The 21,727-nt window shown below is 37.6% G+C and overlaps 2 protein-coding genes across 3 annotated transcripts in view; one reads left to right on the top strand and one right to left on the bottom strand.

The window, feature by feature from the left end:
* Nucleotides 1-20,083, bottom strand: part of LOC131775669 (protein Wnt-5b-like) — a 38,617-nt gene extending 18,534 nt beyond the window's left edge. The window contains exons 1-2 of one of the 2 annotated variants that reach the window (XM_059091781.2): nucleotides 19,790-20,083; nucleotides 7,063-7,144 (exon numbers count right to left, since the gene is read on the bottom strand). In XM_059091781.2, coding sequence (XP_058947764.2) covers nucleotides 7,063-7,144; nucleotides 19,790-19,800 — 93 coding nt within the window. In that variant the 5' untranslated portion in view covers nucleotides 19,801-20,083. The remainder of the gene's footprint in view (nucleotides 1-7,062; nucleotides 7,145-19,789) is intronic. The other variant, XM_059091780.2, reaches the window with a different exon arrangement.
* Nucleotides 655-2,193, top strand: LOC131775670 (F-box/LRR-repeat protein 14). Its single transcript, XM_059091785.2, has one exon. The coding sequence runs from the start codon at nucleotides 678-680 to the stop codon at nucleotides 1,869-1,871; it is 1,194 nt and encodes a 397-aa protein (XP_058947768.1). The 5' UTR covers nucleotides 655-677; the 3' UTR covers nucleotides 1,872-2,193.
* Nucleotides 20,084-21,727: the final 1,644 nt, after the last annotated feature.

Here is a 21,727-nt window from a genome sequence, read left to right as displayed (position 1 = left end):
AAAACTAATGTTAAATTCTGTCGCCGCCAGCTACACAAAATTGCAAGCCATGGTTTATTTTTAACTGTAATTCGGGCAATTAAGCAATTAGCTTTTGTTGTGGTTGAAGGCATGAGAGCTTGACATGCCAAAAAAAAAAATAATAATAAAATGCTTTTATGACTTTGCTACAAAAATGTTTTGCCAATTTTACATTTTAAAACTAAAACCCCAAAAACTTTTAAAGGCTTCATGGCTGAGAATTGAATTTGAATTTAATATTCTTCTTCACATTAGCGACAGTTCCATCAGTGCAAAGATGTCGTGATATAATCAGGAATAACTTTATAGTGCGAATATGTAAAGGCGACAATGAAAGAATCTTGTCGGCGCACCGAGTAGATATCAATTTATTGTTTGCCTTGGAAAAACAGTAGAATCATCATGTAAGATTTTAGTTTTGTCTTTACCTTTCGCAAAGTTTTTCAAGCGTAAAAAGTTCTGTTATTCGAAACTAAAAATAATTTTGTTTGCACCATACTTTGGCTCAAACTGTGAGCGTCGATCAAACTATTGTTTGTAAAAGCCATTCAGCGATTTACAAGCGATCACGTGGTCAAGCTAAACAAAAGGTCCCAAGAGTATTGAAATGCCTGATCGATTTCCAATGGTGCTTTGTTGAACGCGGTTCGAGCGACATGAAAGGGAAAAGCGATGCTACGATCCACTGCCTTTTCCCAGAGATTTTGGCAATAATTTTTAGTTATTTGGACATAAGGGATAAGGGAAGAGTTTCCCAAGTCTGTTCAAAATGGAGAGACGCGGCTTACAACCGTTTGGTATGGCGCGGCGTTCAAGCAAGACTACACTTGAGAAGGTCGAATCCATATCTATTCCCTTCGCTGGCGAAACGTGGTATTCGAAAAATCCGTATACTGAGTCTCAAAAAAAGCTTGAACTACGTTATACAAAATCTACCGAATATAGAAAGCTTAAATCTGAAAGGATGCTATAATGTGACGGATATTGGAATTGGACATGCGTTCGTTAAAGATCTCTCGTCTTTGACAGTGTTAAATCTAAGTTTGTGCAAACAAATCACCGACACTAGTCTTGGACGAATCGCTCGATTTTTGAGCAATTTAGAGGTGTTGGATCTCGCTGGATGTTGTAATATAACGAACACGGGACTGCTACTTTGTGCGTGGGGCCTACCGAAGTTAAAATACTTGAATCTTCGAAGCTGCCGACACATCTCGGACACCGGCATCGCACATCTCGCTGGATTGAATGCGAGTTCGGCGCGCGGAAACAAGAATTTAACTACTTTGTGTTTACAAGACTGTCAAAAGATCACCGATAACGCACTAAGCAACATAGCTAAAGGACTAGTACATTTAGAGTCCATCAATTTAAGCTTCTGTTGTGGTATTACGGAAAGTGGACTAGCTCATTTGGCTGGTCTGCGAAGCCTTCGCGAATTGAACCTTCGATCTTGTGAAAGTATTGGCGATGAAGGAATAGCACACTTGGCAGTAGGAGGCCTTAATTTAACGTACCTAGACGTAAGCTTTTGCGACAAAGTGGGAGATGCAGCACTAAAACACATATCTAATGGACTTCATCATTTGAAAAATCTGGGCTTGAATTCTTGTCATATTACGGATGATGGTCTTTGCAAGGCTGCGCGAAGTCTACACGACCTTCGCGTTTTGAATATTGGCCAATGCACGCAAATCACGGACGCAAGCTTGATTTCTATCGCCGAAAACTTGACTAGTATAACAAACATTGATCTTTACGGCTGTACCAGAGTCACCAAAACAGGACTGGAGAAATTAATGCATCTACCTCATCTTCAAGTTCTTAATTTGGGCTTATGGCAAAGATGACCCATCGCTCACACAGCTGTGGCTCAGTTGCTCGTAATTTTATACACCACATGTCGCAGCTAATTCGGGTAAATTCGATTTACTCCTGATACAGTGTGTTCATGAAATACAGGCCATTCTCGAGATAGAAATCGAACTTTTTTCCAGTCGATTTCTTCGTGTATTTTTAGTTCAATGCCATTGTTTTCCAATGTCACTCATGAATTGAATATGTGAATAAATTTTATGCGAAGTGGTTTGTATCGGGAACCTTTTGTACATAAGGACAGAGTTCACGAGAATTTCAAATGCAGTACGCAAAATAAAACTACATCACGTCCTTTATCTGTGGCAACATGTTTTGTGAACTAATTTCGCCAATTCACATTTCCATTTTAGGTTTAGCAAATAACATATCTTCAATTGTGTTACTCGGTCACCTGTTGTTGGCGCCAGAGTATCTTTGATTTTAAGATGTGCTAGGCAAATTTTCCTCTAGGCGGCATCTTTCAAACACTTCCTCGCACTAGTAAAACGGAATAGATCGCTTTCAACTTTGCCATACGAAATTTACAGAGTATAAGCGGTCTCGCAAGGAAGATTCCATATGTAGCGTGACCTCCAACGAACAATTCGAATGTTCTCTTAGTTTGGGGTTGCAACCAGGTTCCTTATCAAATTGCTCAGAATCTGATAGCTCAACAGATATTGAATCCCTTTAAGTAGAAATGTAAGGAATATGAGCGCAACTGTGTTGTTTCATACATTATTCTATATGCTCAGATCAAGAAAGCATTGTTCCTTTTTTGTGCAACGAATATTTAGGGGATTTTTTTTTTGGCCATGAATTTTCCGAAAGTGGAATTTTCTTACTTTTTAGAGGTTTACACGCAGTGTATATAAATTGAGCTTGGAGTGAGAAACCATTTTCACTTAAAAACACAAATGTCTATGCCTTGCGAAAACTGAAACTCAATCAGTAATAATACGGTGAAAGATAATTTCCATAAAAAGCATACAATGACATGCGTGTGATTTTTTTTTATACGAAAAGAGGTAAGCTTTATGTTGACCTTCTACGCCACATCCTAAGCAATGAAAAATGTAAAACAGGTAAGGCCAATTATGCGCATGAAAATCTAAGTTTTTCAGATTAGGCCCGTTCTCTGCTTGCGTAGAAGTACTTGCGCTTTTATTGCCTGTAAGAATAGGGTTGGTTAGAACTCCAAAACTCCAAGAAAATTCGGGCTTTACAACCATTGTTGATCGGAGCCTGGGCCGGCACATAGCGCAGGAGTCAGTTCCTGGTTTACATGAAGTTTTCCTTATATCGAATAAGACATGTTGGGTCTTTGTGGGCTGGTTTTATGGGGACTTTTTCCGGCATTCTACCGGGTCGTGTGCGTGAGCACTGACATGTCTCACTACTGATCAATATTTCTGACCCTGATATTTTTCATTTGGGTCGTTTCCATAGAGACGGGATTTTGATGTTGTAATGCTTCTTCAGTTAATGACATTTACTTCTTTCTAGTTGGTGTAGCGCTCGTAATAAGCAATTACAACTACGCCATAGACACGCAGTCGACAATTTGTTGCTGAGCAATGAAAAACATAGGACATGAAGCAATTTCGTGAGCCTTCGGTATGTTTGATAATTTGAGAGGAGTAAGCTTGCTCCAAATTGAGCAAAGTATTTCTGATTATCGTAAACGGCAAACTGCCAGTTGGTGACGTTTTGGCTTCTAAGATCTGCGACTTGGGTTGGATATGACTGAATGTTTTAAATATCATTATTTGCATTTTGTCCTTTCCTAAAGCTGAGAACATACATGGCTTTGGAGGAACAATTAAAACTGACACGATTGCTGCGACTCCGAAATTTTGGTTAAGAATCAGGATTTCTCATCTTATCACGACCATCGCAATTTCCTCAATTGTGATTGGTGCACTAACTGCTTTATTTTCACTAATCATTTTGAAGAGTTGTAATCGGAAAGTGTCATCGGATAGTTGGCTGTGATCGGACACCGGTAATCGGACAGTTGAAGCAGCCAATCGAACTAAGTCCATCAGCTAAATCCACCAATCACAGAATTGATCTCAATAACCATGGCAACAACCACTAATCCTAGGAAAAACTGGGAATTTCCATAATGGAGGAATTTTTGACTTCATACTCGTGAAAAAGAAATCAGACTTCCGTTTTGCGGTCGTCCGATTTTGTTAATCACTCGTATGATTACAGACCGAATTAGATTCCACTCAGTCCTCTTTCCTTTATAAATCATATTTTTGTGACAAGCTTGTCTTTGTCGTGTTTTTCACCGCTATGTGAACCTTATTTTCTTAAGGTTGAGAAGGCCAATAGACGAGAGTATTCTCCTTTCAGGAAAATCGTCTTTTTAGCTAGCCTGCACGTATAGCATTCCAGTATAATGATGAACTTACACGTTTTCTGAAGAAGTGTTTCATATGGGTGTACTTATGATAATCGGTGTTTTAGAGTCTCAGTTAAAAAGAAGACAACAATTCGTCCAATCTTTTTGAACCAATGTTTTTTTTTCATGTGAAAAAGCGACGAAGGCCAAAGGAAGTATAGTACCTGTAAAGTAGAACCACTAGCTGATGACTTAGAAAGTTTTATTGATGTATCTCTTTTAAAACACCAATAAAAGACCTCTCGTTCGTAATTTGCGGATATCAACGAAATACGAAAGCTGGCTTCCTTTTTGTAATATAAATGGGTCTTTAGTTTGAGTTCTGATGAAAAATACAACAGAGGAAAGTTTCAAAGTTTCGAACTCCACACGTTCCGGATTTGCAGCCGCTGACCAAATCGTGCCTCATTTAAAGAAGGCGCTTTAGTCACCCATGAGAAGGTTGCTCATCCATTTTTCCCATAACGCATCGAAATTTGGCCCCATGTCACTCAAATGTCACGCACTTTAACATAACGCGTGGGGAACACAAAAGGGTCGCACTGTTTGGCTTTTCCGCTCTATTTCGCATACTAAATATTTAAGGTCAGCTATTTCATTTCTCATTAAGAGCTATCTTCAACGGATTTGGAAATTAAACAAAATTAGGAATTTGATGAAAATATCAGGAGCGGTAGTTAAGGTGACTTACAACAAAAAAGTTCACAAGTCACTTTAGTAATAAATACTCTTATCTTATTAGAAAAAAAAACGATTAGAAAGAAAAAAAGTCAAAAGAAAGAAAACTCTGAAAATTACGTTATTTTACTTTCCACTATCAAACTCACAAACTCAATTTTCAAGAAATGCATCAGAATCGCCTGCAGTAAATGACTGCTCTTCAGTTCATGTAACTACAATACAGCTCGAAAACTGTCTGACTATCACAAGTATTTAACAAGACTCGAAAATCGAAAATCATCAGCTAATTTCAATGCATAGAGATCCACTCCCAGAACGCTCCAGTAACTAATAAATTATGATTCGTTTGTCTGGCGCATGACACTTCCTTGGGCCATAGTCGGACGTCAAGAAAGGAAATTCAGAAATAGTGACCTGCATTTTTTATAAACTTGTTTAAGTTTGTCGTCAGACTCAATAATAACTTTTGAATTCAAGCCCTCAGTATGAATTTATCGATCTCTTCCGTACGAATGTGCAAAACCACAACTGACTTTCCTGACAATAAAGGGTTAAGGTGTGTCTCTAGTTGAATACCTACACGAAAAGTTTGTTAATTTTATTCAAAAACTGAAAGATAAGATCTTTGATCGCTCTGTTTGGTGTTATCTTATGACGGTAAGGGCGATAAAGAAACAATATATCAACTCCTTTGGAACAACATAAAATCGTGAAAACTTGAGCTTACCTTTGAGAAATAGTATAAAGTATTTTGAGCCGTATTTTGATGCTGGCACCAATTTTAGCTTACGTATCAATTCCGCCCTATGCTGTTAGAGGCTAATTAGAAGGATCTTATAAAATACCAAACATACTGATTCAATTTAAAAACAAACTGATATGGTTCCACTCAGTGTAATCTATTATGATGTTTCGAATGACAAGTCTTGATTTAGAACAGGTAGAACACTTCAAATGACGAGGATGTGAACTGCAGTTTTCAACTTAAACTTTAAAGCGATGCAATTGTCTCTACACTCAAGACGCAAACATTATTCAACACTGTTTTCAAGTGTAGGCTGTTCTCTTCTCAAAACATCTTTCATGCCAATTTGGCAATGTGTTAGATTGTCAAAAGCATAGCAACAGGAGATAGCTTTCATAGGACTAGTACCAAAAAATTATCAATCATCGTAACTGAGCTTCACTCACGCCGTGAAATGCTTTAGGCAAACGTGGTGGTGCACGCGATAAACACAGGAACTGGCTGGCTACTCTCTTGTGAGTGCATCATAAAGGCAAGCTTTCAGATATCATGTTGAGAGTCCCCCTACAGAATTCACCCAGTTCGATGAGCGAAAATTGCATAATTAAATTTTTATTCACCGATATTGTTTTTCTCTGGAAGGGAATAAATATGCAGTCAACCGATTTGCTTTATTGTCACCTCCTCTCATCGGTTTATTATGCAAACCTACTGGCCCTTTGCAGATCGTAGGATAAGTTTACGGGTGGTCTTCGAATCGTAAGAAGTTATTCTAAGAAATGTATAGCAAGGCCATTTGATGGGCGAACACAAATAATTGTTGCAAGCGACTTCAAATCTATCAGTGGCTGAAGATGACAGTTATTTAGGGTCGGAATATTTCGAGAAACTTTTTGATAACAAAGAAACCATTCCCAAACAATTTAGCCCATTCAGAAGGTCTTCTATACCTTCAGCCAGTTTTTTTTAACAGAACTTGAAAATTTATTGGCCATATCATCTTGGATGCCTCGTTTCAGACGCAATTCAAATGACGCATCATGCTGCCCTTAGAAATTGATCGAAATTGAAGCACATTGCATGTAGCTTCAACTAGTTTGGAGAAATAAAAAATGATGAAAGTTCAGGAACCATCCTCTCTATACTTCGAATGAACCATTCTAACATCAGCTGAACAGTTGTTCAATTTCTAATGCAGGAATATCATTGTCACTCATCTATTTATTAGCATCAACTAAAGTTTGCTACCAAAGTTGTCATGGATCAGCAATCAATTCAGCTGTACTTAACAGTGCTACATTGTAGAATGTGCGAGCGCGGACCTTCAATCACAAAAGTAACTCACCTTTGATTTGTCAGCAGGGATAGATCTTGCTTGAGCCTCGCTTGAGCCTCGTTTTTCTTCCGACGATTGTCCCCGACGGTATCTGTGTGAAGAAATTTGCGTATTTCAGTGGTTGCCACAGCACCCAAGCTGAATGGACGTGAGAGATGTGGAATAGCCCCGGGTAAAACTGGGTTATTACTGCAGACGCATTAACACACAAAAAATTTAAAAATATCTTAATCTAACCGCGAGAATTAAGTCGCAGATAAAAATAACACACATTTTCAAATCCAGGAAATCCAAAGATTGGGTGTAAAAATAAACATTCTGCGATAAAACATTCGTTTGACGACTGTCTCAATCAAGTCTCTCACAATACCCACGTAAGGAAAAGCATGCATGAATAAACAATTATTCATGTCTGATTCTCAGAACCTTATTACTGAGTTCGAACTGCGAAAAAAAAAAAAGAAATATGGCTGGAGAGCTGATTGATGGCAAATGACTGAGAAATGCCTGAATTTTTTTAGGGAAAGTATAGCTCTAAGGTTGAGTCAGCGGAAAATGTGAGTCAAGCGGGTTGGAGTTGATTGGGCTCTTCTACTTTTGTTTGCTACAGAATTCTGAACATATTCCAAATGTTCAATATGGAGGTACCGATTAGTAAATTTACACACAGTTTACAGTTTTGTGGAAATCTTTGGGTCATGTAAAACAAACACGCTATAATCATTACGCGTGGGAGGTTAAATGGATTGTGTTATCTTGTTTGCATTTCCCGCTTATTAAAAATGGTTACAATGAAAAGGTTACAAAAATGAGGGCCAACTGATCAGTAGCATGGCACCAACTAATTTCGACGGGATGTTCAATACTCTTCCTTGGTTGAATGCTATCCAACTCTTCATAGACGCCTATCGTCACCTGTTTTGTGAAGATATTGGTTCTCAGGTGTAAATCTGTTTAAATTAAAGGGTTTACTTAAATTTAGTCGGCTCTCTTTACTCAATTCACTGAGGTCGTGAGGTCGACACTGAAAGAAACCGACTTGATGTTACATGTCCTTACATATCAGGCCCAAGAAGCCTCTAGCATAAGGTATCAATTTCACTTTTAACAGATAAATCATTCGCTTTTCGCGCATCGATGGAAACGCACTACTGATGTGTAACTATAAATGAACACAAATTAAAGTGTCCATTTAATTGAGTTCTAATCACGGTTTCACAGACCGCTTTCCGTCATTAACAGCGGGATGTAATCGATGCGGCCTTTATTAATGAGAGGGCGAAAAAGGGGTTTGGCGCCAGCGTAGTTCCAGCTATCAGCGCATGCAAAATATTCACAATACAACTTTTATTAAAAGGTTCTTGAATTGCCATCTCAAACACCAATTGTGTAGTTATCAGCTGATCTCAAGTAACATCTCAACCAACGGATTTAAAAAATGATGACGGTGTACACGTGATAAAAATGCAGCTTGGGAACAGGTCGTGGTTGTTCAAGTGAAATACGTAACATGCCATTGTTTGTAAAGTCCTTACGATAGATGCAATCTATACTTTCTTTCTTTATTTGACCGCCTGTTATAGCGTAACTTGCCAATTATTCATCTGCAGTTCAACTGGTATATTTTCCACCCGCGTCATATCGGTCGCTCTGATGTTCGGATGCTCCCAGTCACTCTTCACCTTTTTTGTCTCGTTCGCCAGAAAAGTTGGACATCTTTTACTCAAGCTCTTTATTCTTTTATTTTGTTTTCTATGGATTTACTCCTTCTTTGTTTACTACCTATGGTCTGACGCGATATTACTTTTTATGTCTCTTTCAACAATTCCATTCCACCTCTTCTGACGTCTTTTGGGTCGCCTGACATAGCTAACACCATTTTTATATACTATTTTTGACGTCACAAGATTTTCTCAAGCGAGAAATTATGCCCCAAAACAAATTTACGAAAATATGAAATTTATCTTCGAATGGTTTAAATACTTGTCTAGAAAATTACTTATCTCTGCAAGAGATACCTCCACGAAAAATTAATTTAATTTTCCAATCTTTGCAAGTATAAACAGTTATACGTATGCCTGGTTTGAAAACAGAGAAACTAAACGGTGGTTATCCTGGGAAAGGCGGAAAATGAGTTTCGAATGGTTTGATTACGAATAAATATTTCATTAATCGCCCAAGATAGATACTTCTAGAACACCGACATAAAACTGGAGTTCTTGGATCCGACAAATCAAACTCCCAAATTTAACAAAAACAATTTCCAAAGTCTCTAACGCAGTTTAATTTTAATGATAACGAGTTTTGGAAAAGGAATTGAACAATACCACAGTTCATTGCTAAAAATGTCCAAGATTAAATGCCGCGCAATCCATCTCCTTGGTGTGACACTTCCAGATTTTATTACTGCTTGAGGCACGTGTCTTATGTTTTTTGATAGAAATCATTAGCGCTGCTTCGGGAAATAAAAAAAAACAAGCGCAGGCAGGTTTTTCTCGTCATTTTACATCATCTTCTGTTCAGTCTTGTAAAATTAAGATCATCATGTATAATCGAGAGGAAAGTGTAATCCAAACCACCAAAAAACCCTGCTTTCATTTCTGTCAGCAGTGGTTGAAGCTTTTAGTCTGCCTAGACAAATCAGTCAGTCTGTTCAAATCAGTTTTCCTCACATTGAAATAGCTGCTGGCATAATAGTAAAAATCTTCACAGTATGAACAAACTAAGCTTTTGAAGTTAAAAAAAGTTGTCGTCTTAATTCTGTGACCAATTTCTTTACAAAACGTTGCTGAATCAGTTGCAAAAATTTCTTTTTTCTGATGTAATATGAACAAGGCCATTACTTTTTATTTTTATCATAGGTATGCAAAAATGCGATCATTTTTCAGAGAAAACTCTCATCTTTCTACAAATTTTTAAGAGGTCAAAGTTCTGTCTACCAAGTGCGAGGGCAATGGAAAAGAATAGACTCGAACCTTGAGCCTGTTCCAATTTTGGGAAATTTTTGTGTTTCCCGGAGAAATTTAAAATCAGAAAAAAAAAAAAAAACTGATCCTAAGCGAATGGTTCTTGAAACAAAAATTCAAGGCAGAAACAGAAAACTCGTCACGTCATTTCTAGCCCAGCAAAAGCTAAGAAAAACCTGTGCAGTTGTAAAATCCTTACCTCGAGTTTAAACTTCGAAAGGCTTAGTTTGTATCTGGATCTAACCTGGAGAGAAGATTAGGGCTTGTCTTTCATCTCAAGTCATAGAGCAAATGGCACCAGTTCAAAGTTAACCAGATTGCATGGCCATTTTATAGCAGACAGACGACAAAGAGACTTTGAAAGAGTTAAGAATTTTGGGCATTTTTAAGGTACAATTTGGCAAAGAAAAGAAATACCTTGTTTGGTCTACAGAGGGCGGAGAGATATGATATCTGAGCCATGTTAGTGAAAAGAATCAATTGATCTCATGACATCCTTTTAAGGAATAACAATTAATTCAAAGTTGAATATTTCTACAGGCTAAATTTTATCAGGCGAAAATCAGGCAATGAAAGGACAAAATACCGCGAGTGCATCAAAATGTTTTGCTTGAAAAGAAAAGAAAGAATTTCACTCAGAAATGATTAAGACTTATTGACGTCAATGGCAAGAATGTATTCTCACGACCGAGAAATAATGATAAATTCTAAAATGGCAGATGTGATATTTTAGAGAAAAGCACTCTGGGATATCGCCTTATTTTTATCGTCCTCAAAGCTTTTCTCATTTTCTTAACTTGTATCAAGATCATCACGCTCCGTTATTTGCAATACAGCGCATGATTGCAGTATGTACTTTTAATTTTGTTTGCTTAACGGTCCTTTGAGCAAATGCGTTTGTAACCAACCTTGAAATACAGCGATATTGATAACTGAAGAATTGAGACTTTATTTACAAATGTAAATTTTGGTGTGACAAGTTTTTTTATTCAGAGAATAAAATAGAACTATAAAAATGATCTTCAGGGTTCTGCTGAAATGTTGTTATCTATCGTATCTTTTTGTATTGTTGTAGCAACTTTCCATTTCAACGTTTTATCTAATGGTCACTATGCAGTACAGGGCTGACAATGGGAAAAGTAAATAAATCTTGAATTTGACCCTTAGGCAATTAATTAGGTTAATTAACGATCTTTTATGAAATGTTTTAAATCTAACTTTAGATTTTCTTTACAGATAAGGACAACAAGATAATTCCAGAAGAGGTTATTATAATATATGATAAAAAAACAATTTTCTGTCTGTAAATTTCGAGTTCATATCAACGAACACATGTGCGTGTGAAATCAATAGCCAGTTAGGGATGATATGTGGAAATTCAATCAGTTTTTGTCCACAGTTGTTGAGGTCAGGTTTGGAACAATGTCTCAATAGTTAAAAATTTTATGTTACATAACGCGATGTGTCTGACATGCATTAGATTTCGCTGCGCTTGGCGAATGGGTCTAGCCTCTGATAAGTAACGAAGAAATGTATGGCAATTGAGAGAGATAGCTCTAAGATCTTGAAAGGTGGTTCTGAGCTAAGTGATCTCACTAGATGAAGCTATTAATTCAGGATTTAACAATCAATTGTCCGCTTGCATGACTGTTCGTTGCTTTCCATATACTGTCTAATTGCATTAACCTTCCCATCGCAGGAGTGAAAAAAAAAGCAGTTTCTCCTCCCATCGCTATGACATTGTCAAGCAAATAGGTAACGAGAATATGTAAAGGAACCAGAAACATACACCAGAAAACATCGTTTGTTTTACGCTTAGAAACTACAATTTTTTTACGCCTTATTCACGAAGCTAATCTTATAGGAGAGGCATGGCTGACAATTACAATGAATAGGGATCTTAAGCAAACCTGGACGGCGTCAGCAAGGAGAACGAAGCAAAATCTTATGAGCAGAACAATAGCTCAGCACGTGCGTTTTAAAACTTAGTGCATTTCTTAGCGGTCGCATGCAAAAAGACAAAGTAAAATCACCAAAATTTGCTTGGTCTGAGAGTCGAAACTCAGAGCAAATTTATAAAGTTTCCTTTTGGGATTCAAAAAATGGTCGGAAACAAAATGTTTGAAGCCTGAGGGATGCAAATTTACGAGCATCTCACACGAAAATGTACTGGAGCATTGCAGTAACCAGCGCCTGCCATTCCTTGACTGGCTATTTGGAAAGATAGGTGCATGCTGTGTAACCAACCGTAGACCTTTCGGTTCTGAGTGAGTCGAAATGAAACATAAAGGGGAAAAAGATATTTTTCCTTGACATTACAAAAAAAGCCAGGCGAAAAGTGAGGGTATTTCAAAATCTAATTTCTCCTTATAATCTCACCCCAAATTCCCCCCTATAAGCTCGTGAGAATAAAATAAATAATCATCAACTAAAGAAACTCTTAATTGTAAGTCAAATTCTCCTTGTCAGCACATTAGCAAATGTTTGGAAACTGTATGGAGAATGTACATACTGATATAGGAGTGTTAAGGGTTCAATGGAAATATGAGAGGAGAGAAGAATCAGTCAACAGGTAAGTTGCAGAGGAAATTTAGAGGTCATGGAACCGCGTGAACAAGAAATACCTTGAATAGTTAAAACCCACTGATCAGCTTAGGAAAAAAGGTTGATCTAAGCACATCTTCATCAACAGTGTTCAGTCTACGAGTACAGACTTTTAGTCACGCGAAACATCTTGAAACAGTTGTAAAAAATTTCAGATAACGTACTTCATTGATATGCTCATAGTTTTATCTTAAATAACTGCGACGAGGGCATTTAAGAAAATCAGTTTTGTAGTTTCTAGCTTCGAAAATAGTTTTGTAACGAAAACATTTTGCTGGTCATCGCACCATAGAATGACTCAGTTCACTTACCACCGGTCAAATTGTTGCATATAGACTGTGTAGGGAGATTGAAGTTAACTTGTCACCGAATAAATACCTTGCATCTGGCCGTGCTTAATTGATGATGAAATTTTAATTTATGCCGTTTTCAGTGAGATGAAACCACGCCCACACCACCATAGTGATTCCCTGCGATGTTTGAACTTGGCCTATGCTTTCAAAAAAAGCTGAAGGAATGTTCTATTCTGTTCATACCGATTTCAACTCAATAGCACATGACAAACTACATGTATGCATTGACAAGTGATAAATGAATGGTTTAAGTTGCGTGCGACATGAAATCCAAGCTAGTGTGTTATGCCATTAGCTCCATTACTACATAATCTCTCAAACGGACTGAAAACTGAAAGGCTTAGGACATGTTTGTTGCTTAAAAAGTTCTGTTTTGTTTTTTTCACTTGGTGCAGAAAGTATTAACGACAAGGTTTTTTTCAATGTTGCATGTTGACACAAATCTGAAATTCTAATATTTGACCCTAGCAGATCTAATAATCCAATGAACATCTGCAGACTAATTTTTTCGGAAAGCGTGTCTTTACGTGTACCCTAATACGGTTGGTATATGTCGGTGTTAGAAAAGACGGTGCTTATAGGATCAAAATTTAGCTAGGGCGGCACGGTTTCTCATATGTGGGATTTTAGGCTTATTGCAGCACAATATGAAGAGAAATTATGGCGCTTACAGCAAACGTAACCTGTACTAAACTCGTAGCGTAGTGTATACGCTGGAGCACATGAGGCAAGTGAAACGAAAAGGGGTCTGGAAAGGAAAATGGCTCTCTTCCCCAAATCTCCGCCGTTGTTTTTTTTCGCTCGCCCCAATTTTTTATCCTCTTTATTTACCAGGAACTATGGCGCGAATGGCGAAAAAGAAAACAACCAAGTCTGATAAGATTTAAAGACTTCTGAAACAGATTTCTGTCAATGCTGACGGACCCACGAGGCAAAGGATCGTAAGTCCTTTGGAAAAACCGGGACATCGGATATTTTGAAGCAAGGAAGATAAAATAAAAAAAAAAGATTTCCTTCCTAGGCAGGATTAACGCTCAGTATGAATTTAAAAGGCCTCTAAAAATTAAGTACTGAAAAGCGGTTTAATTTCTGCACAGACTTTGTGGCATATTTTTCATCATAAGGCCATCCGTAACACATCAGGGTCAAAACTAATTTTGTTTTATATCTTACCTGGATAAACAGCCTTCTTAAAGCAGTGGCTTATTTAAGAGAAAATATATTTTAGGGCGTGGTCATAATTTACGCCGAAGTTTTCCTAAGAGATTTTATGGTAATCAGTCTAATCTGCAGTCGGCAGTTCATAGTTGACCCATCCTTGTAGGAGGTCAGTCGAACAAATACCTTAAAACTTAAACAGCTTTAAGACTCTACGTAATCTACCCGATCTTTGACATCATTCAACCACCTCTAATTCTTGTTGTTTGCGAAAATTTTAATACCTGTTACGTAAATTAACTTAACGTTTTCGGCGCCGGTAAAGAGGATCCATTAGCCAATGTCTAAGCTAGAATTTGCGTCTTGAGGATTTTCGAATTCAAGAATGTAATTAATCAAAGTGCCGAACGTTTCCAGACATCACGATTATCATAATCGTTCTGTTGCCATGTTTGCAATTACGTTCTCGAAAGTATTGTCTTTTGCGTCATAATACACAGAAAATAACCCTCGTAACCAATTGTTTCCAATCTTCTATTGCAGCTCTTAAGTATGTTCTTTCAAGAGAAAATAATTGCCTCTTTGTACTTGTTAGTGGATCTTAAGAGTTTTTCTGCCAATCATTCAAGAGACTAAGCATAAATTTTCAAGTGGAAAGAAGACACGGAAACGCTTTACATTCAATACATTTTATCACGATGGTCCTCGCTCGACAAAGCAACTCCTATTCTGGAAAAACATTTGCCCTGTGAACATTATGCACGAAGATTCTTTCAACTGATCGTTGTAACTGTCACGTTTAGATAAGATCCTGCACACATTTTCTGCAAACCTGCAAAATTTTTATTCCTCAAGTATTGTTCTCTACGAACGTTGTAAATCTTCTTCAGTTTGAAGTTGAGAGGAAGTTTTATGTCCCTCCGTTTACGTCCCTGGTAGAACCATAAAAAGGCAAGGTGATGTTTCACAATTCAAGCAAGGAGAAATCCATTTCGTGTTTGATACACTTTTGAAGAAACTGCGTCACAACTTGTGCAGTATAAAAATTTCTCCTGTTTTCCTCAAGTTCATCATTTTGAATCCGTGTTGACCTTCTCTATTCCTAACCATCTTCGTTCTTTTTTATTTTTTTCCTCCACTTCAGAGTTTTTCCTCTTTGGCAAACTACAGCTATTATATAGAATTCTTTTTCCAGCTGACGAAAATTTTCAAGGACCCATGGAAGTTACTCAAATATCGTTCAACAGCTCTGCGTGCTAAGATATCTACTAACTTTTAATTTAATAATCAAAGTTTTGTAATAATTCCTTCCGACGTGCCTATCCTACATTAAATCGATTCCGGTTCATTACTTTCTTCTGTTCGTTCGTTAACTGCCAAGAAGTATGAAGATCCAGTGAATGGATGTTATCATCGATAACCACCAGATCAAACTGCGACACTGCGAAAGTTTAGTTAAATTTTTTCTTCACAACCCTTCATGGTTGATAAAAAATAAAACTGTGGATCGCTTCAGGGACGGCGACACAATGCAGTATACAGGATATTTAAGTTCAAGGTTCAAGCAACCGTTGAAGTACTAAATAAATTTAGAGTTAACTTTTCTAATCGTCTTATGTCCAATTCTGTTATCATCAGATAACTGATTTAATTCTTGTTTTGATCTTGTTGAATTGCTTCAAGGAAATTTTATCCCCTTCATGTTTTAAGAGTGACTAAAAATCTTAGAACGTAAGTGGGATATATTCTGAAGACTGCCAGCTACAATTTGGTTTCAAGATCTTTTATATTAAAAATACCGCATAAAGACAGCAACTTTCGCGTTATAAAGAGGAGGAAGGGTCTACAGGTTTCTGACCTAGGGTGTGGCTCAAGGAAGAATTTTAATCCAAACCCTCCAAACAGAACTTTAGACTCTGAATCGAATCAGACTCTATTACAGTGGTTCACTTCACCCAGCCAAAATCATAAAGGGGTCTAAAATTCTGATTGGGAAAATTTGCGAAATTCTGCTGGGTAACCAGCGATAAACTGGATTTCGTCCTCTGGTCCGTTTCTGAAAGATCCTAAGAACTTAACTGGCCCGTGAAGTTGTTTTGTTTTCATTCACGATAGGGGTTTCAAATATTTGAAAATTATACAATAAAACTATTAGCTAAAGCAACGAAATGGACTGTTTAGGATGTCAGAACCTGCTTTTCTATTCTTTGAATACGGCTACGTCCAGTTACCCGGCGGGACTTTCGAGAAGCGGGCGCCAGTACAGTAAGCTATGCTCTTAGCCACTTCATGCCACGAAACTGTTAAAAGGACTGCAGTTGGACAGTTGGCTCTAACAATGAATTCCTATGCACACTGCAAATTGGATTTGTTCAGATTTACGGAAGCTCGAGTGGTTTTCCCTGAAGGATTTCTCATTACGAGGTTAGAATGATTAAAGAATTTCCTTTAACCATGCATGGTGATGACTGATAAAGTCTTTGCTAACTATCGGATATTCAATCACTGACGAAGTTCTAAGATGGACAGTTTCCCTGCAGTATAGCGATATTTCAGATTACCAGTGGAGCTGTAACCCATTTTAGTTTTGGACGTCGATTAACAGCGGTCATATGAAAAATAAACCAAAAGCTCTCCGCATACTAATGAATGCTGTAGTCCACAGGAAGATGGAACCAGATTTTACCAATAGCACGTAATCTGGAATTGCCAACTTCTCTGATGATCATGAAAAGCGTCAAGGTTTGTCTTAGTCGAGAAATATCTCTTAAATTTTCTGGTTTGTCATTTGCAGGTGAGTTAACTTTCTCTGTCCTGAACTATCATTGTAACCGTTCCGTTCAAGCTTGCCTCTTCGTTGTGTGTCCAACCTTTCCAACAGTATCAGTCAAAGGCTAAGATTCACTAACGACATGTTACGACGATCTGGAACCAACTCCAACGATTCTTATTTAGAAACTTGAAGGTTGTGTGGATTATATCAGCGATAATTAACCAAAACGGAACAACACCATACTTACACTATTGCTCGCGCTCACTGGAAATGAAGGCTTCTAAAATGTAGACGCCTTTTCCAATATGAAAAATAAAACACGCTACATGTACTTATATATTCAACGATTGATATGGTATAGGTGACAGGGTCAACAAAGAATGATGGTATAATCTCAATTCCCGACATTTTATTTCAACAAAATTATACTTGTACACGATCCATCAAGCAATGTTATGATGACTGTAGACAGAAGAGTATCCATTTAATTCTTTTAGACGTCCTCTTTATAATATTTATTATGTAAAAGACAGTTTAAGTAATCAGATAAGGACTTAAATGACACGTTATTATCAAAAAATATAATGAATAAATAAACAAACGTATTTTGTACGCGTAGCGTGCCTATGTTTCTTGGTTTCGTTTAGTCTAATTCCGTTATTCAGCAATTAAGAATGATTTCCAAGATCACAGATTGAGCTACATTTCTATACTGCTGTCAGTTTGAGTTTACAAGATAGAGCATTTATGCCGGAACTCATGAGCAAATCACATTTCAATGATAGCCACTTCATGGAACTTTTCCAAAATGCGTGCATGGTTTATTTTAATCTCACGCTACATTATTGCGTACAAACGCATGTAACTCTAAGCCTTAATTAAAAGGGTAATGACTTTTGAGGTATTCTATTCACATCTCTCCACGCGGGAGAGGGCGTTCTTTCCTTTTGAGACGATGTGTCACCCGAAAGGGAACCAAGCTGGCGGTAGTTTACAAAGTAGGGATTTCAGGACTTTTTATTGGGTTTTAGAGACTGTCTATTTTAAGCCTTCCTCTTTGGGATTTTGAGAGGTTGACGAGATATTTGGAAAATTCAGGGGTGTTAATAAACATTTAAAGTAGGTTTGTAGGTTATCCGCGCCATGTTATTCAAAAATATTATCAGCTTTTTGCCAGAATTGTCGCAAAACTTACCAACTGATTAATCCATTGTTGATCAGAAATAAAGCATTGCATACATGCTGGTTTAATAGTATTACATACTGTTTATATTTCCCCAATACTCGTGTGAACAATCTTTGACACTATTTCCCCTCCTAGTAGTGAAAAGTTTTTGCCAACGAAAGGGAATTTTCAGACAAACGTGAGATATTTAAAAGGTTTTGCACGATATCTGGAATGAACTCGTGTTATCAGGAAAAGTTTTAAAGATATTTTTGCAATTTCATGAAATATTTGTGGAAAGGCACAGTCTATCCGATAGCAAATCCATTGACTATACGAGAAAGAGGTTAGTTTCAGTGTTCAGTGATAAACGAAGACGATTCATTCTCCACTTCAGTTTTACAGCAACATACAGTCGAGAACTTAAGTGAAGCATATCACTTTCTTTAAGAGATGTCCTTCGAAAATAGTGTTGGTTTGGCTTCGAGACAAAGCTTCCCAGTAAGTGATAACAAGCCACCACCTTTCATTACCCTCCCACATCTCGCCAGGCCTTGCATTAGCGTGGATATCAGGAACAAATCCAATTTATTTTCTGTTAACGCATAGCGCCATCTTCATTAACAGAGGATTTTTCTCTGCTAAATTCAAGAAAGTTAGGCTGTATTCATCGCGTATTCACTGAAAGCATTCTTCATTTTCCTCATCTAAAACATTGCCTACATAGCGCCAACACTGTGGGTTTCGTCTCGACTTTCCCACACGATCAAAACAACATCGAAAACAAAATGTTATTTAAAGGAAGAGGATTACACCACATAAAACATTTGCTAAATGCTTTCATACAACGCGTTAAGATTTATGACCGGCACTTTACATCTCTCATTAGATTTTTTTTTTTTTTGAGTCAGCACCGTCATGTCCACCAAGGTCGAAGAACGAGGAACAAGTTTGCTTAATGTGCTTTTATTAGCAATATTTTCCTAACCTGCCGCCTACGAAATCGTATAGACAAAAAACTATCCGATTAGGTAAGGAAAAAGTATTTTCATAACATTCCAAGGGCAGTTTTGTTCTGCGGAAGGCACGCCTTGCAGTTTGAGCCTGCAAAATCATACGACGACATATCGATATTGGATAGACTTACACCAGAAGGAACTTACAGCTGACAGAAACTATGCGATCACGCCAACAGACATTCCATGTTCCAAGAGTTTTCGCCCATTCGCCGCCGGCCGTGCAAGTTCGAAGTAAGCCGAGTGAATAGTTACCACCTCTATGCAAGGTTACGCGTTAACGATTTGAGCCTAACAGCTTAATCACATCTGATATTTGTTAGGTAGCCGTAATAATGGCTTATAAAGGGGTTCGATTGTGTAAAATCATGCAACAACGTGGCAGACTCACGGTTACTCAGATATGCTTTTGTTCTCTCCTTTCAACAACGGAAACACATTCGATAGAAATAGTCGAAACAAAACAGTGCTCTACGGAGCTTGAATTTTCGGAAAATAAATGATAAATGAGGTATCTCTGTCGATCACTGTTTAACTTAACCGAGATATCTGCACACTCGTCTTTCTAAGGGCTTTGTTTGAAGAGCAATTAAATCGAGCGGCACAGCCAATTCGCCATTAGCAAAAGCCATAGCTAAATGTACACAACACTAACTTATCCATTTCTTAAAGAAGAGATGCGACAAGTCACTGCACCTTACCGTATGTCCATGTTGACCACCTGAGCTTAAATACTGTTCCTACTGTGTACGTGGCGAAATGAACCGCGATCTTCTCCAAGCAGCGACAGAAGCGACACCAGACTATAAAAGTCAAGAGCGCCTTGCTGGAACCTATTTCAGCATAGACATGCCTGCTTTGGGTTAATCACTCGCATTGCGGATTAATCTCTCTTACATTCGTAGCTTCTCAGTTTTCCATTCTAAGTAATTGAGATGTAAACCGACAAGATAAAGCGATGGTTTTTTGTTTAGTTGGGTGGCTTATGTTATTTAAACCTAAGTGCAAAATTCGTATATTACACGGTCAATTCAAATTCCGGGTTGGACAAAATGGCTGTTATCCCCACTTAAATACTAAATCACTCCCTGGAACAATCACAGACACCATTATTCACGAAACACCTTAACGACATTTTTCGTCTAGGACTCGGGACAATATAATGAGCTTCATTAAGTCAAAGCCTCCGAATCCACTATCAAATATCATACACCAAACGGCGAAAATAAAAACGGTTTAATCTTTAGTAATTATTTATCAATTCTCAAAAACTGTCAATCTTAAAATACTCCCTAACAGCCCACCTGGTATCGTAAAAAGCACTCGTTTCTCAACACCCATCTTTACGTTACGGACATAATACACTAGGAACAAACTACGCAAAATACTAATTTTTTGAAATAATTATATTATAATATATTATATGATACTTTGCCTCTAGAATAACTCTTTTAAAGCTTTAGTTGTTGTGTTTTCTCTCCAGCAACACCACCGAATTGAACGCGCTTATCCTTCCCTACAGGGTTACTGACGGCCAACACTTGGTTAATTGACGTACAAAATTTTGACTAAGAAAACTTTCAGGGTAGGCCAACCAAACAGGATAGGCAGGATTTATAAGGCTGGCGACATTTTTGGACTTTGATTGGTTTGACGTCATAACAAGATTCTTTCCTGAAAAATTATTCACGGGAGTTCTGGTCTTTGTTCTTCAAGGGTGAACTTGAAATCACGCGAAACGGCCAAAAGCAATGGCCTTCCTTTCACGGGCTCGGTGCCGTTTTGGTCCATTGTTGCAAGCAGAAACTGAGAAATTTTATCGAGCACTTACAGAAATAATGGATTTAAGGTTTGAGTAAGAAGGTCAAGAACATTTTTAAAGCGCTGTTGCACTTTCCTAGAGGCAACGCGTTGTAAGTTCCAACTAACAAATAATCGCGCAGTTATGAATAATCCACGACTCTAAGAAGACACGTTAACCACGCGATTCCCAAGATTTTGATCGGCAAATCTCCTTAACAAGCGGCCATCTTCTTTCTAAACATTAAGTTAGGAGAATTTGGTGTTGTATCAAGACGTCCCCGTCTGGTTAAACAGTTTTTTTTAAACATGTCAAATCTCATCGCATGTTGTTTGATAATGTTTAAACAATTTTATGGGAAGTTAATGTTGGTCGATATTGTGTGAAATAAAGAGTTGAGTAAGGGTTTTGGTTCAGTTTTGCAATATAACTAAGTAAGTACTCTTCGTTTCCGCTAGACTGCGTTCAAAACCGATTGGACTCAACTTGGCAAACCGTAGTGGAATCAACTCAAAGTAACGTGGCTTTAGAGGTTTTTTTTTTATCCTTTTCCAAGCTCAGGAAAAGAACACCTAACGCTTATCAAGTTATATTAGCAGTAAATCTAAAATTGGAATTGTCTAGACCAAGATTAGCTTAGTATGACACTGGATAAACAAAGGAAAACACACCATAGAGTTTTAAGAAATTCAGCACAGCAAAGAAAAAACAAACAGAAAAAAAACAAACAAACAAAACCGTGCGCCGCGCCCTACTTTGGTCTTACAATAATGTCAGGAATCTTGGGTTACCTTGACTGTGAACTTAATTCAACCAATTAGTGGGTATCGTCGGTAAG

Source organism: Pocillopora verrucosa, chromosome 14, assembly GCF_036669915.1.
Source record: "Pocillopora verrucosa isolate sample1 chromosome 14, ASM3666991v2, whole genome shotgun sequence".
Classification (NCBI taxonomy): Eukaryota; Metazoa; Cnidaria; class Anthozoa; order Scleractinia; family Pocilloporidae; genus Pocillopora; species Pocillopora verrucosa.
The sequence above is the reverse complement of the archived record's forward strand: the minus strand, read 5'-3'. Positions and strand labels throughout refer to the sequence as shown.

Coding starts and splice junctions, on each gene's coding strand:
- LOC131775670 (XM_059091785.2), top strand. CDS start 678: ATGAAAGGGAAAAGCGATGCTACGATCCACTGCCTTTTCCCAGAGATT.